Here is a 13,061-nt window from a genome sequence, read left to right as displayed (position 1 = left end):
TCTTAGTTTTCATTCTAACAGTCAGACCTCCCTGCTGTAGAACTTCTGGAGGTCCACTCCAGACCCTGCTTGTCTAGGAATTATCTGCAGTGGCTGCAGAACAGTAAGGGTTACTTACTGCCAGTTTCTTCTTCTGTTATATTTGTCCCAGATGTCAGCCTGAGCTCTCATTTATGAGGTGTCTCTTTGGTTACGTGGGAGTCAGGGAGCTGCTTAAGGAGACAGATGTCAGCCTGAGCTCTCCTTTATGAGGTGTCTCTTTGGTTATATGGGGGTCAGCGAGCTGCTTAAGGAGACAGTCTGTCCGTCAAGTGCTGAACTGTGAGCTCCATTGTTCTGTTCAGAGTTGCTGGGCAGGTACGTTTAAGTCTGCTACAGTGGAACTCATAACTGCCTTTTTTCCCTAGGTGTTCTGTCCTAGGAAGGTAGGGCTTTATTTATAAGTTCTTGTCATTCTGCTGCCTTTTTTCAGAGATGCCCTGCCCAGCGAGGAGGTAGTCTAGTCACAGTCTGCCAGCAGAGGCATTTCTGAGCTGTTGTCAGCTCTGCCCAGCTGCTGTATGAACCTCCTTGCACTTTTGTTTACAGGAGTATAGTTAGAACTGCCTCAGTAATGGCGGACTGCCTCAGTAATGGTGAACTGTCTCGGTAATGGTGGACACCCTTCCTCCCACAGAGCTGGACTGTCCCGGGTTCAGCTGTGCTTGCTGTGAAACTCTCAATCCAGAGCATTTCATATTGCTGGTTTTCACAGGGGTGGGATCAGCTGAGCCAGATCACCTGACTCCCTGTTTCAGCCCCCTTTTTTTTCAGTTGAATGGGTGACTCTGTCTCCCAGGCATTCCAGTCGCTACTTGAAACAGCACCCGGATTTGTGTGAGTTTTTGTGCAGAGACCAGCTGCACTGGCTGAAACAGCCATGCTGGAGACTCATGGTGCTTTTCCGCCTGGGAATCTCCTGATCTGTGGGCAGTAAAAATTCGTTTGGAAATGCGATGATCACTCACCTTCTATGTTTTCACTGGGAACTACAATCCAGAGCTGTTCTTATTCGGCCATCTTGGATCTCACCTCTCTCTTAAAGACCTAAAAATTGCTTCAGCAGGACTTCCAAGGGAGCTGACCACTGGGCACTGGGCTCTGCTTTTCAACTGTTCCTCCTCCATCCACTGAGCCCTGACACGTAGGAACAGCACTAGCAAGAGCTCAATATGCTTTTAAAAATGTTAGTGAAAAGTCACAGCTGACCTTACTGGGAGTTAAAGAGATGACATTGTAACCCAGGGACTATGACTTAGGATGACTTTGGACTTCATGGCTGTTTAAGGTTAGCATATACTGCATGGTCAATTCATAATTCATAAGAATCATAATTCATAATTCAAGCTCTGGATAAATATGAATTTTAATTAGGCTAATAACTCAGCTGAATTTTGGGTTTCTTCCATTTATAGATCAAAATTCTAGTATTTTATAACTAAATGAAATTTAAGGGGTGGTTTCTGGTCATTCTCCAATTAACACCCATCTATTTGTCAGATAAATGTGAGCAATTTGAGCACAAACAAATTTTTCTCACATAAAATGTTCCATTACCTTTCATCTTCTAATATTCTATAAAATTGTATTTTTGTTGAGTTATGAGCTAAAACCACAGGTATTAGATTTTATTTATCAAATTTGACTCTGCCATTTATTATATTTTTTTCACCTTACCCTACCCCAGCTTATATATTTGGAAAATACTGATACCAGAAGATAAAATTATCCTGCTAAAATTTACAAGTTTAGACACGGAAAAGCAAGTTGGATGTGATCATGACTATGTATCTTTACAATCAAGCAATGGAGTGCTTATTAGTAAGTATGTTACATTTGTCTTTATTTATCATTTTAGAGTATCTAAAAGACCAAAAAGAAACTAAAAGATCTAAAATAAAATTTCTGGCATCTGTCTATGGAGTAGCCATTTTTTATTTCTTTATTTTCCAAATAAACTTGCTTTTACTTTACTCAAGAAAATAAAAATTAAAAAATAAGATTTCTGTACCAAGGGCAATCATCTTATCGTACATACTGTTCCTTTCTAGAAGGGTTAAGGGCATGGTAGGTAAGAGTGGGGACAGTGAACAGCACGCTGACCATTCTCTTCAGTGTTTTTCTAAGTTGGACACCAGATACTGCATTTATTTCTCAAGTTCAATAACAGTATTGAATGCAATTGATGTCACAGTTGTCATAAAACTTCCTTTTAAGGCAATTTTTAAATCACAAAAATGGGTACATGTTTACCAAATTTGGTAAATACAGATGAGAAAAAGGAATAAAATATAAATCATTCATAACCCTGTCACCTAGAGATAATCTCTATTAGCACTGTGACATGTGTCTTTTTACACATACATTTTGAATTTTACATTGTTTGGTATAATTTTTTTCTCATAACACAATTGATCATGTCATGTCATTCAATTTCTTTTATTGAATACCTCTTTAAGCTACATAAACAAAACCAACATATCTAATTTCATTGAAATACTACATGTTAAACATGATAGAAGCTCTCCACAGCTGGTATAGACTTTGATCTCTAGGTCTCCATAAGGCTAATGGTTAGGATGAATATCTCTTCACACATATTTGACAGAAAGCTATAGACAAAGTGTTGTCCCAGGGGTTATAATATTTATTGACTAAATTATTTTATGCTCAGGCTATTTACACAGTAATTATTCTTTCAACCAGTCATTTGTTAACAATTAACTGTATATGAGCTATCATACTAGGTACTGGACATTTTTCAAGAAAAAGCACTCTCTGCCCAAATAAGTTTGTAGTTGAGGTAAGCAAAGGTGTAACACAAAGTAGAGAATGCCGTTAGAATAGGGAATGTACTGCGGTGATTCAGAAAAGGTAGCTCTTACTTCCAGTGGTTATCTGGTAGAGTTTATGGGAGAGCTGAATTTTGAGTTAGGCCCTAAAGAGTGAGTAGAATTTGGACATGTGAGACGGGGTGAGAAGGCAAATGGAATAGCAAAGTCACCGAAGCAGGGAATGTGGAATGATTAAAGGACCACTAAACAGCTTAGTGTGTTTAGATCAGAGAGCTTGTGGAGGATGATGAAAAACAAACACGTGTTAAGTTTCCACCGCTTCTTAGTAATGTTATTTTGCTTTCCTTGTTTTCTTTTTAGGTAAGGTCTATGGAAATACAGTGTCCTCACCATTGCTGACAGAGACCAATAAGGCCATGGTTACATTTGTTTCTGACAAAGAAGACAGTGGCAGTGGCTTTGAGCTTACTTTTACTGCTGTACAGAACTCAGAAGCAGGTGTTTCAGGTATTTACTTCCCTGCCATTTTCCCTTGATGTGGGGATGAGGAGGAGGAAATGCCTTTGGCCACTCACTTTGAATTTCCCCAATGCTTCCACAGGGTTAGGTTGTGAGAGTGTGGTTGTATTGGTAGAAGTGACAATTCATTCTGCCAAGTATCCTGATTTGTATTCCAGTAATGTAAGGTGTCATTGGTGCATTCATGCTCCAGAGAAATACGTTATAAAGGTAGGCAACTGAGGAATCACTTTACTTCATAGAGAATTTAGTTACATTAGTTAGGCAGAACTTAATTCATCTCAGTTGTTAAATTGCCATTATGACTAGAAGCTTTTGCCATTTGCCATTTTTTTTTTTTACTCTGAAAATTAATTGGGTGTGTGTGGTTTTGAAGACTCAACGGTTTAAAAGTGTACACACAAAAAGTAAGGCTGCTCAACAGATTCCCATCCTACTGCTGGAGGCAAACACTGATAACTTACTACAGGGTCCTTAGGAGGTACTTTGAGCTTTACTAATGTACAGGCATGCGTGTGTGTGTGTGTGCATGTACCTATGCTGCTTGGCAATGTCTTGTTCACTGAAAAATATCTTGAAGATCTTTCCAGATGAGCCCACAGAGATCTTTTTAGTAACTGCATAAAATATTGTATGATATGTCAGAACCTGTTAAACTAGCTCCCTATTAACAGATGTTTACTGAGTTTCTAGTCTTTGCTCATACCAGCCGTGGTGTCATGAATATCTGCCACTGTTGCCAGGAATATCTGCCAGCATCTTTGGACACATGCAGTTATGTATAATTCCCAGAAGTAGACTTGCTTGCTCAAAGGGTTTGGTCATTTAAACCTGGTAGTCATTGCCAAATTGCCCTTCAAAGAGACTGCAGTTATTTACATTTCTATGTGAAGGCATATAAGAATGTGACAAGGAGCCTTTAAATACACAGAGGAAAATCCTTTAAGCTTCTCTCTTCTCCTCTTTGAACGTTTTTCTCCTTATGTTTCATTTGTACAGTTGGCATTTGAGGACTTTACTGTTGAATTTAGTAAAAACTGTATTTATGATGCTGTTGTGATTTTTGCTGATTCTGAAGAAGAGCACAAGCTATAGACAAAGTGTTGTCCCAGGGGTTATAATATTTAATATAATACCTACCCAGGTAGGTAGCAGTCATCCTTTAAATATGAAAGTGTTCAACTAGTCAGAGTAGTTGGAACATCAGCTGGCTTCCTTGGGTAAACATAATACTGGGAATGTGAATTTCTTGCTCTAGAAACTCAGAATGCCATCCTTTAGCTTTAAAATGCATAAGCCAGCAACAAATTCACCAGTAAAGTTTTTAATGGAAATGTGCAAAATGTAAAGATTGCTTCAGACTATATGTAAGGTGAAAAGGCAGTCCCAAGAGAAAGGATAAAATGGTAACAGTGAGTACATTTTTGGCAGTTATTTAAGAGAAATTTTAAAGCTTCCTTCTTTCTGTGTTAATTTCTTGTTGCTGATATTTTGGTATTTGTGTCCGAGAAAAGTAACCAAAACCTATAATTTCTATGTGAGTCTGACAATTAATTTTAAGACATTTAAAACTTCAAATATACTTTTAGTTGTGGCCTGACAATTTACTGAATATGAAGAATTAACATCCAGCCCTGTAATCACTTTTTTTGGGACCTAGTATTTGTCCTTCAGGTAGGTGTTTGTGTGGGTAAGAGGCCAGGTTTACAGATGGACTTGTACTATTTATTTAGACATTAAGAGCAGGTTAGTGAGAGCACAATGCCATGATTCTGCAGAACGGCACATGTATAGTGTCTCTCTCTCTCTCTCTCTCTCTCTCTCTCTCTCTGTATATATATATATATATATATATATATATATATATATATATATATAGTCTCTCTCTCTCTATATATATATATATAGAGAGAGAGAGAGAGCATGTGAGAGAGAGGAGTTTATTAAGTATTAACTTACACAATCACAAGGTCCCACAATAGACTATCTGCAAGCTGAGGAGCAAGGAGAGCCAGTCCCAGCCCTGAAACTGAAGAACCTGGAGTCCGATGTTCAAGTGCTGGAAGCATCCAGCATGGAAGAAAGATGTAGGCTGGGAAGCTAGGCTTGTCTAATTTATGGTTTTCTGCCTGCTTTATATTAGCTGAAAGCTGATTAGATTGTGCCCACCAGATTAAGGGTGGATCTGTCTTCCCCAGCTCACTGACTCAAATGTTAATCTCATTTGGCAACACCCACACAGACACACCCAGGATTAATACTTTGTATCCTTCAATCCAATCAACACTCAGTATTAACCTTCACAAGTATGATTTTCAGGATCCTAGCATGAGTGGTGAGGTGAATGGTAGAAGCCACTAGATGATAGAGAAATGTAAGAACAAGACCATATTGACTGTTAAAATCACTTAGTACAATTTAAGATATGTAGATATGAGCTTGTGGGAAATTCAGGTGGGGATATCTAAAAGTCTTAAGTCTAGGATTCAGGAAGGAGATTTAGATTGAAGGGAGAAATTTGGAAGTCATCTACATGTCGATGAATAAAAATAGAGGAATGAACATTACCTTAGCAATCTCTTTTGAGGCTAAACAATGAGATCTTGGAAAAAAAAAAAAAAAGACATAATGAAAACAGACAACCATCAATATATAAGGAAAACCATAAGATTAGTATCAGGAAGCCAAGGAAGGAAGAAGTGCTTAAAAGAGCCAGATGCAACAGGGATATTAAGAGATATGCAAAAAATCACATTTCTGGGATCTGGCATCTAGTGTATGAATGGTGATGCTAGTGAGATCTACAGTAGAATGGCTTTATGTTTTACCAGGGTAAGCAAGTGGGGTCAGTTAGTGTAGCTTCTCTAATTATTTTCAGTTATTTTTATTTTCTTCTAGAGTCTTCAAACAAAACTGAACCAACGCCAACTCCCCAAACCAATCCTATATCTACTGCAAAAGCTGTTCTGCATGGTGAGTTGATGGTATATTACTACTATCTGTTTAATCTTTTTTATTCATTAACTAGACGTCTCTTTTGGAAGTCCTTATCTTTTATTTGTTATAACACCACAGTGAAGAAGAATATGCCTTATATTTGGTTTATAAAACTTCCAAAGTCCTATTTGGGTTTATAGTTAGATTTGTAAGTAGAGGGAAGAACAAATACGCTTTACGTTAGGAAAAAAAAGGGTATAAAGCAACCTTTTGTCCTCATCTATTTCTTTACAAACTTAGTATCTAAAATGACTTCTAGGGTCAGTGTGGGACAAAGGGAGGAAACAAAGGGTTTTTTCTGTTTGTCTTAAATTTGCACTGACATCTTTTAATTTCCTTATGCTCTATGGCATCTAGGTGAATACTATGATCCCTCATTGTTCCACATGCTTGGGTTGAATATGTTCAAGTTGATGTACTGGAATAGAAAGTTACACAAGGAGCTATTAGAGGAGAAAATACCTGCCTCTTGCTAGGGGGTTGGAGAAGGCTTCCTAGAGATTAACACTTGACCTGTGGGTCTTACCAATTCCTGATAAGAGAACAGCATTTAGATACCCAAATGTGATATGTTTGAGGACTGATACGTGGATTCATACAGTGAGAACAAGAACTAAAACAAGATACAGTGAAGAACCTTGTGTACTATAATAACGAACTTGAAATTTTCCTACTAGAATATAATTATGAGGGTCCAGTATTTTTATCATTTGTTCCATTCCACCAGTAATATATCATCAATGTTTAGAACAGTGCCTAGCAAATAGCAAGCACTAAATAAATATTTGCTAAATGAATAAATAAAATTCTGTAGGCCGGTACCTAAAATTCTGATTGCCTAGCATAGTCACCTGGGCAGGTTTCTTAATATCAGATTTTTCACTGGTGAGTTTTGGGAGTCAGTATTGTTATAAAGCCCATCCAGTGTTTGAGAATCACTGCTGTTAGCTATGGCAATCTATTAGAGGAATGTGTTCCAACTTACTGAAACCTTATGGGTTGTTGGTTTCATCTTTACTGTAGATGTCTGTGGCATTCCTCCATTTAGTTCCCAGTGGCTTTCCAGAAGAATAGCAGGAGGGGAAGAAGCCTGCCCCCACTGTTGGCCATGGCATGTGGGTCTGAGGTTTCTAGGTGATTACCAATGTGGAGGTGCCATCATCAACCCAGTGTGGATTCTGACTGCAGCCCACTGTGTGCAATCGTGAGTGAAACTGGTATTTTACCAACCAATTTAACACATGTATTTATAAGCAATGCCTTAGGCTAACTACTAAGATCATCCAGACTATTCTAAAGTCAGAATCTTCTTTCAGTATTTATCCTGCATAGCCATCTAGCTTCTATTTAAAAACGGTCAGTGAAGAAAAGGTTCATCAAATCTTGACCGCTCATCCCATTTACAGAGATCTCTTACTATGTTGAGCTGAAGTCTGCTTCCTGATTGCAGAAATCCATTGGTGTAATTGTACTGTAGTTCCAAAACCTAAGTTGGTTTCTTCTTTCACATAATAGTTATTCCTATATTTGAAGACTCCTCTCACATTTCTCTGTAGCTTAATCTTTAAGCTAAGTGCTCATAGTTCCACTGTTCTTAGTAATCCAGATGCCTTGCCATGCAAGGCACCTTCCACTAGATTGCTTTAGAATTGTTCCTTTGAATATATGGATCATCTCAGTGGAAAGCACAATAGAATAACCTACCCACCTGATTATTGCACAACTGAGGAACTAAAATTTTGGTTAATATTTAAATGTTCTTAAATAGTGAAGTATTCCATGATATGAAATAATATACATATTTGTGGTTTAAAGAATAGTTATTAATGTTAAATGAACATTGGTATTCCCAGCCTCCAGTTTAGGAAGAATCTTATACTTACCTTTTAAGATCCCTTAGAATCCCTCTTAGAAAAAGTGTGCTAAATTTACAAGGGAAAAAGCTAACAAACCCATCAAAAAGTAGGCAAAGGATATGAACAGATACTCGCAAAAGGAAACATTTATGTGGTCAACAAACATATGAAAAAAAGCTCAACATCACTGGTCATTAGAGAAATGCAATTCAATACCACAATGAGATACCATCTCACACCTGTTAGAATGGCAATTATTAAAAAGTCAGGAAACAATAAATGCTGGTGAGTCTGTGGAGAAATAGGAATGCTTTTACACTGTTGGCAGGAATGTAAATTAGTTCGAACATTGTGGAAGACAGTGTGGTGATTCCTCAAGGATCTAGAATCAGAAATATCATTTGACCCAGCAATCCCATTACTGGGTATATACTCAAAGGATTATAAGTCATTCTACTATAAAGACACATGCACACATATGTTTATTGCAGCACTATTTACAATAGCAAAGACTTGGAACCAACCCAAATGCCCATCAACAATAGACTGGACAGGGAAAATGTGGCACATATACACCATGGAATACTCTGCAGCCATAAAAAATGTTGAGTTTATGTCCTTTGCAGAGACATGGGAAGCTGGAAGACATCATTCTCAGCCAACAAACACAGGAACAGAAAACCAACCACCACATGTTCTCACTGATAAGTGTGAGCTGAACAGTGAGAAAACATGGACATAGGGAGGGGAACATCACATACCAGGACACAGGAAAGGGAACAACACAGCAGGTGAGGAAAAGGGGAGAGAGCACATTAGGACAAATACCTAATGCATGTTGGGCTTAAAACCTAGATGACTGGTTGATAGGTGCAGCAAATCACCATGGCACATATATACCTATGTAACAAACCTGCACATTGTGCACATGTATCTCAGAACTTAAATTTTTTAAAAAATCAAAAGAGAAAAAAAAATACCATGCTAAATTTCTTAAATGGTGTATTCATAATACCTTTGTTTTGGGGGAATTTTAACATGTATGTATCCCTTAAGTAGTATATCATTTGTTTTTTCTTGATTTTGATCTTTATGTAACAGAATTGCAGTTTATATTCTTGCATCTTTATCCTCACAATAACTTGTGTAGATTAAGCCATGTGGCTGTGTGTAACTGTAATTTGTTTTCGATTCAGACTAGTTAAAGCCATCCCTTGTGTGTAGGTTCTGGGCACTGGTATTTTTGAAAATCTTCCCAAATGATTCTAATGTGCCAAGGGTCAAGAAGCACTCTGTCTCCCTGACCCCATCTTATTTTGAGAATGGGTCTCTTTCTGTCACAGACTGGAGTGCAGTGGCATGATTATAGCTCATTCTAGCCTTAACCTCACACCTCAGCCTTCTGAGCAGCCGGGACTACAGACACATGCTACCATGCCCAGCTGCTGCTGCTTTTTTTTTTTTTTTTTTTAGATATGGAGTCTTGCTATGTTGTGCAGACTCGTCTTGAACTCTTGGGCTCAAGCAATCCTCCCACCTTGGCCACCAAAGTACTAGGGCTACAAGCATGACCCACTGTGCCTCGCTTCCCTAACCCCTGCTTGACCATTTATTTCCCTGCCTGCTCCCAGTAGGCTGGCCTCATGGGCCTTTCTGCTACTTAGACATGCTGAGCTCATTCCTTTCTCAAGGACATGGTAGTTGCTGCTTCAGGACAGCTCATGTTTAGTTGTCAAATTTCCTTAGGCTCTTCTTGGCTGTAAGCTTCTAAGATTATTCTTGGTCATTTTGAGGAGACCTTATCTGATTGATTGTAAAATGTCCCTCAGTTTAGTTTGTCTGAAATTTTTGTCAAGATTTTACTAGGGTTATGGATTTTGGGGAGGAAGACCACAAAGGTAGCATATTATTTTTCTCATATATCAAGGGTATATACAGTCAACATGACTTACCACTGATGTTAACTTTGACCATCTGGCTGAGGTAGTGTTTACCAGGTTTCTCTAATGTAAAGTTACATTTTCCCCCCTTTCCATGCTTACTCTTGGGAAACAAGTCAGTAAAGGTGGCCCACATTGAAATTGTTCTATCTTTGGCCATTGTGAGCTCTTCCAGAGCTCGAGACCAGTGTTATGGCTTCTGTGTCTCTTTGACACGCCCTCATGCTTTTGTCACACTGCAAGTTACTCCAGGTCTGTCTTGTGAATTTCCTACGTAGTTCTAGCACCAGCCACTTTCCCAAGGAGCCATGGTTCATTTTGTTGGAGAATGTTATGATAAATCATGATCTGATGCTGGGTATACTAGTTGCTAGTAGCACATTATTGATTCTAGGATTTTTCAGCAGACAGAGCTAGAAGATATAGGTATGTATACTATCCCATGTATATAAATATATCTACCTGTATCTATATTAAGCTAAATATGAGTTCATATGATATTTTCAGCTCTAAGTACCACCTGGTTTTGTCTAGGTCTTCTCCCCTTTACAAAAAAACCCTTATTTTTGTAAGAATTCTATCAAAGTGCATTGAATGTACCATAGAAAAGATGTCTCAGGAGTAGCTGATTAATTTGAGAAGATTAATGTATTAGAAAAGAAAATATTAGTATTGAGTATAGAGACACAGAAAACGTTTTGGTAGATTCCATTTTCAAATTATTTTGTCTATTCTGAAATTTATGTGATGAGCCATGACACCTTGCAGCAAGATACAGAACATAATAAAACTGTTTTTCCCAAGATAGATATTCAACCTGATGAATCAATTGAAATTAATAAACAGCTGTAAATGTTTGACAGCCACATGTTAGTCACAAAAATGATTTGTATTTAATTTCATTTGTGGCTTCTTAATTTCTTTAAAAGTATGTATTATAATAGTAATGCTTTTGGGGAAAAAAAAGGCAGTTAGAGAAGGTTATCAAGCCAGAGCTTAAACTATCTCCTCCGTTTTCCTATTATACTCTTTTTCTCTAGAAGTCATCAAGAATGGTTTAATTGTCTGATTTTCCACTAATATTTAAACATACATGCATATATCTTTATACTATTTGTATATATCACATAGTTTTTATTGCATATAACATTATGTCTTACATTTATACTGGTATGGTGAATGTCTGTGTGTCACATTTTTTAACCCTTCACAGTTGCCTAATTTGACCAGTGAAATGTCTTTTAAAATCTAATCCTTGAAGTGTGTGGATCTTTACATCAGGAGTGTGCTAACATGCTGGCGTAACAAAAGCCCTATGTCCCATGCATGCCCTGCCTTTATGGGAAATCTTCATCTGACTTCTTCACAAACTCATTTCTCCCTGGCTCATCTTTATCAACCTTGTAGACATCTAGGATTCTACTCTCTGTTGAAGGAGTTTTCCAAGTATCCAAATCTATTGGAAAGTGGAGTTTTCCATGTGGAAAAAGGAAGTTTAGGGAAATATGCAAAACCTGGAAGCTGAGATAGACTTCATTATTGTGGAATGTCACCAAATGCCACACAAACCGACATTGTTGGGTAGTACTTCAAAGACAGTCAGGAGAGTTGACATCATGCCACCTCCCAGATAGCTTCCCTGGCACCGGTTGACCCTAATATTAATTCTCAAACTTCAGCATATTCCAGAATCACCTGGAGAGGTTCTGATTCTTTTTATTTTATTTATTTTATTTTTTTATTGCATTTTAGGTTTTGCGGTACATATGAGGAACAGGCAAGATTGTTGCATAGGTACACACATGGCAGTGTGATTTGCTGCCTCGCTCCCCTTCACCTATATCTGGCATTTCTCCCCATGCTATCCCTCCCCAACTCCCCACCCTCTGCTGTCCCTCCCCTATTTCACCCCAACAGACCCCAGTGTGTGATGCTCCCCTCCCTGTGTCCATGTGTTCTCATTGTTCAACATCCGCCTATGAGTGAGAACATGTGGTGTTTGATATTCTGTTCTTGTGTCAGTTTGCTGAGAATGATGGTTTCCAGGTTCATTTATGTCCCTACAAAGGACACGAACTCATCGTTTTTGATGGCTGCATAATATTCCATGGTGTATATGTGCCACATTTTCCCTGTCCAGTCTATCAGAGATGGGCATTTGGGTTGTTTCCAGGTCTTTGCTATTGTAAACTGTGTGCTGCAATGAACATTCATGTCTATGTGTCCTTATAGTAGAACGATTTATAATCCTTTGGATATATACCCAGGAATGGGATTGCTGGGTCAAATGGAATTTATTTCTAGGTCCTTGAGGAATTGCCACACTGTCTTCCACAATGGTTGAACTAATTTACACTCCCACCAACAGTGTAAAAGTGTTCCTATTTCTCCACATCCTCTCCAGCATCTGTTGTCTCCAGATTTTTTAATGATCGCCATTCTAACTGGCGTGAGATGGTATCTCAAGGTAGTTTTGATTTGCATTTCTCTAATGACCAGTGATGATGAACATTTTTTTCATGTTTGTTGGCCTTATGTATGTCTTCTTTTGTAAAGTTTTCATATCCTTTGCCCACTTGTGAATGGGCTTTTTTTTTCTTGTAAATCTGTTTTAGTTCTTTGTAAATTCTGGATATCAGCCCTTTGTCAGATGGGTAAACTGCAAAAATATTTTCCCATTCTGTTGGTTGCTGATTCACTCTAATGATTCTTTTGCCATGCAGAGGCTGTGGAGTTTGATTAGGTCCCATTTGTGTATTTTGGCTTTTGTTGCCAATGCTTTTGGTGTTTTAGTCCTGAAGTCTTTGCCTATGCCTATGTTCTGAATGTTTTTGCCTAGGTTTTCTTCAAAGGTTTTTATGGTGTTAAGTCTTATGTTTAAGTCTTTAATCCATCTGGAGTTAATTTTAGTGTAA

The 13,061-nt window shown here is 38.1% G+C and overlaps 1 protein-coding gene and 1 long non-coding RNA gene across 10 annotated transcripts in view; one reads left to right on the top strand and one right to left on the bottom strand.

The window, feature by feature from the left end:
• LOC141585156 (uncharacterized) overlaps nt 1-13,061 on the bottom strand; it is a 118,996-nt gene that overhangs the window by 13,081 nt on the left and 92,854 nt on the right. The gene's annotated exons all lie outside the window — the stretch shown is intronic.
• OVCH1 (ovochymase 1) overlaps nt 1-13,061 on the top strand; it is an 84,206-nt gene that overhangs the window by 27,495 nt on the left and 43,650 nt on the right. For all 8 annotated transcript variants that reach the window (XM_074403007.1, XM_074403009.1, XM_074403011.1 and 5 more), the window contains 4 exons: nt 1,727-1,860; nt 3,195-3,341; nt 6,252-6,326; nt 7,374-7,554. In XM_074403007.1, the coding sequence (XP_074259108.1) occupies nt 1,727-1,860; nt 3,195-3,341; nt 6,252-6,326; nt 7,374-7,554 (537 nt within the window). The remainder of the gene's footprint in view (nt 1-1,726; nt 1,861-3,194; nt 3,342-6,251; nt 6,327-7,373; nt 7,555-13,061) is intronic.

The sequence above is a fragment of the Saimiri boliviensis genome, chromosome 7 (assembly GCF_048565385.1).
Source record: "Saimiri boliviensis isolate mSaiBol1 chromosome 7, mSaiBol1.pri, whole genome shotgun sequence".
In the NCBI taxonomy this organism is placed as follows: Eukaryota; Metazoa; Chordata; class Mammalia; order Primates; family Cebidae; genus Saimiri; species Saimiri boliviensis.
Note: the sequence above shows the minus strand (reverse complement) of the source record. Positions and strands in the feature narration are given on the sequence as shown.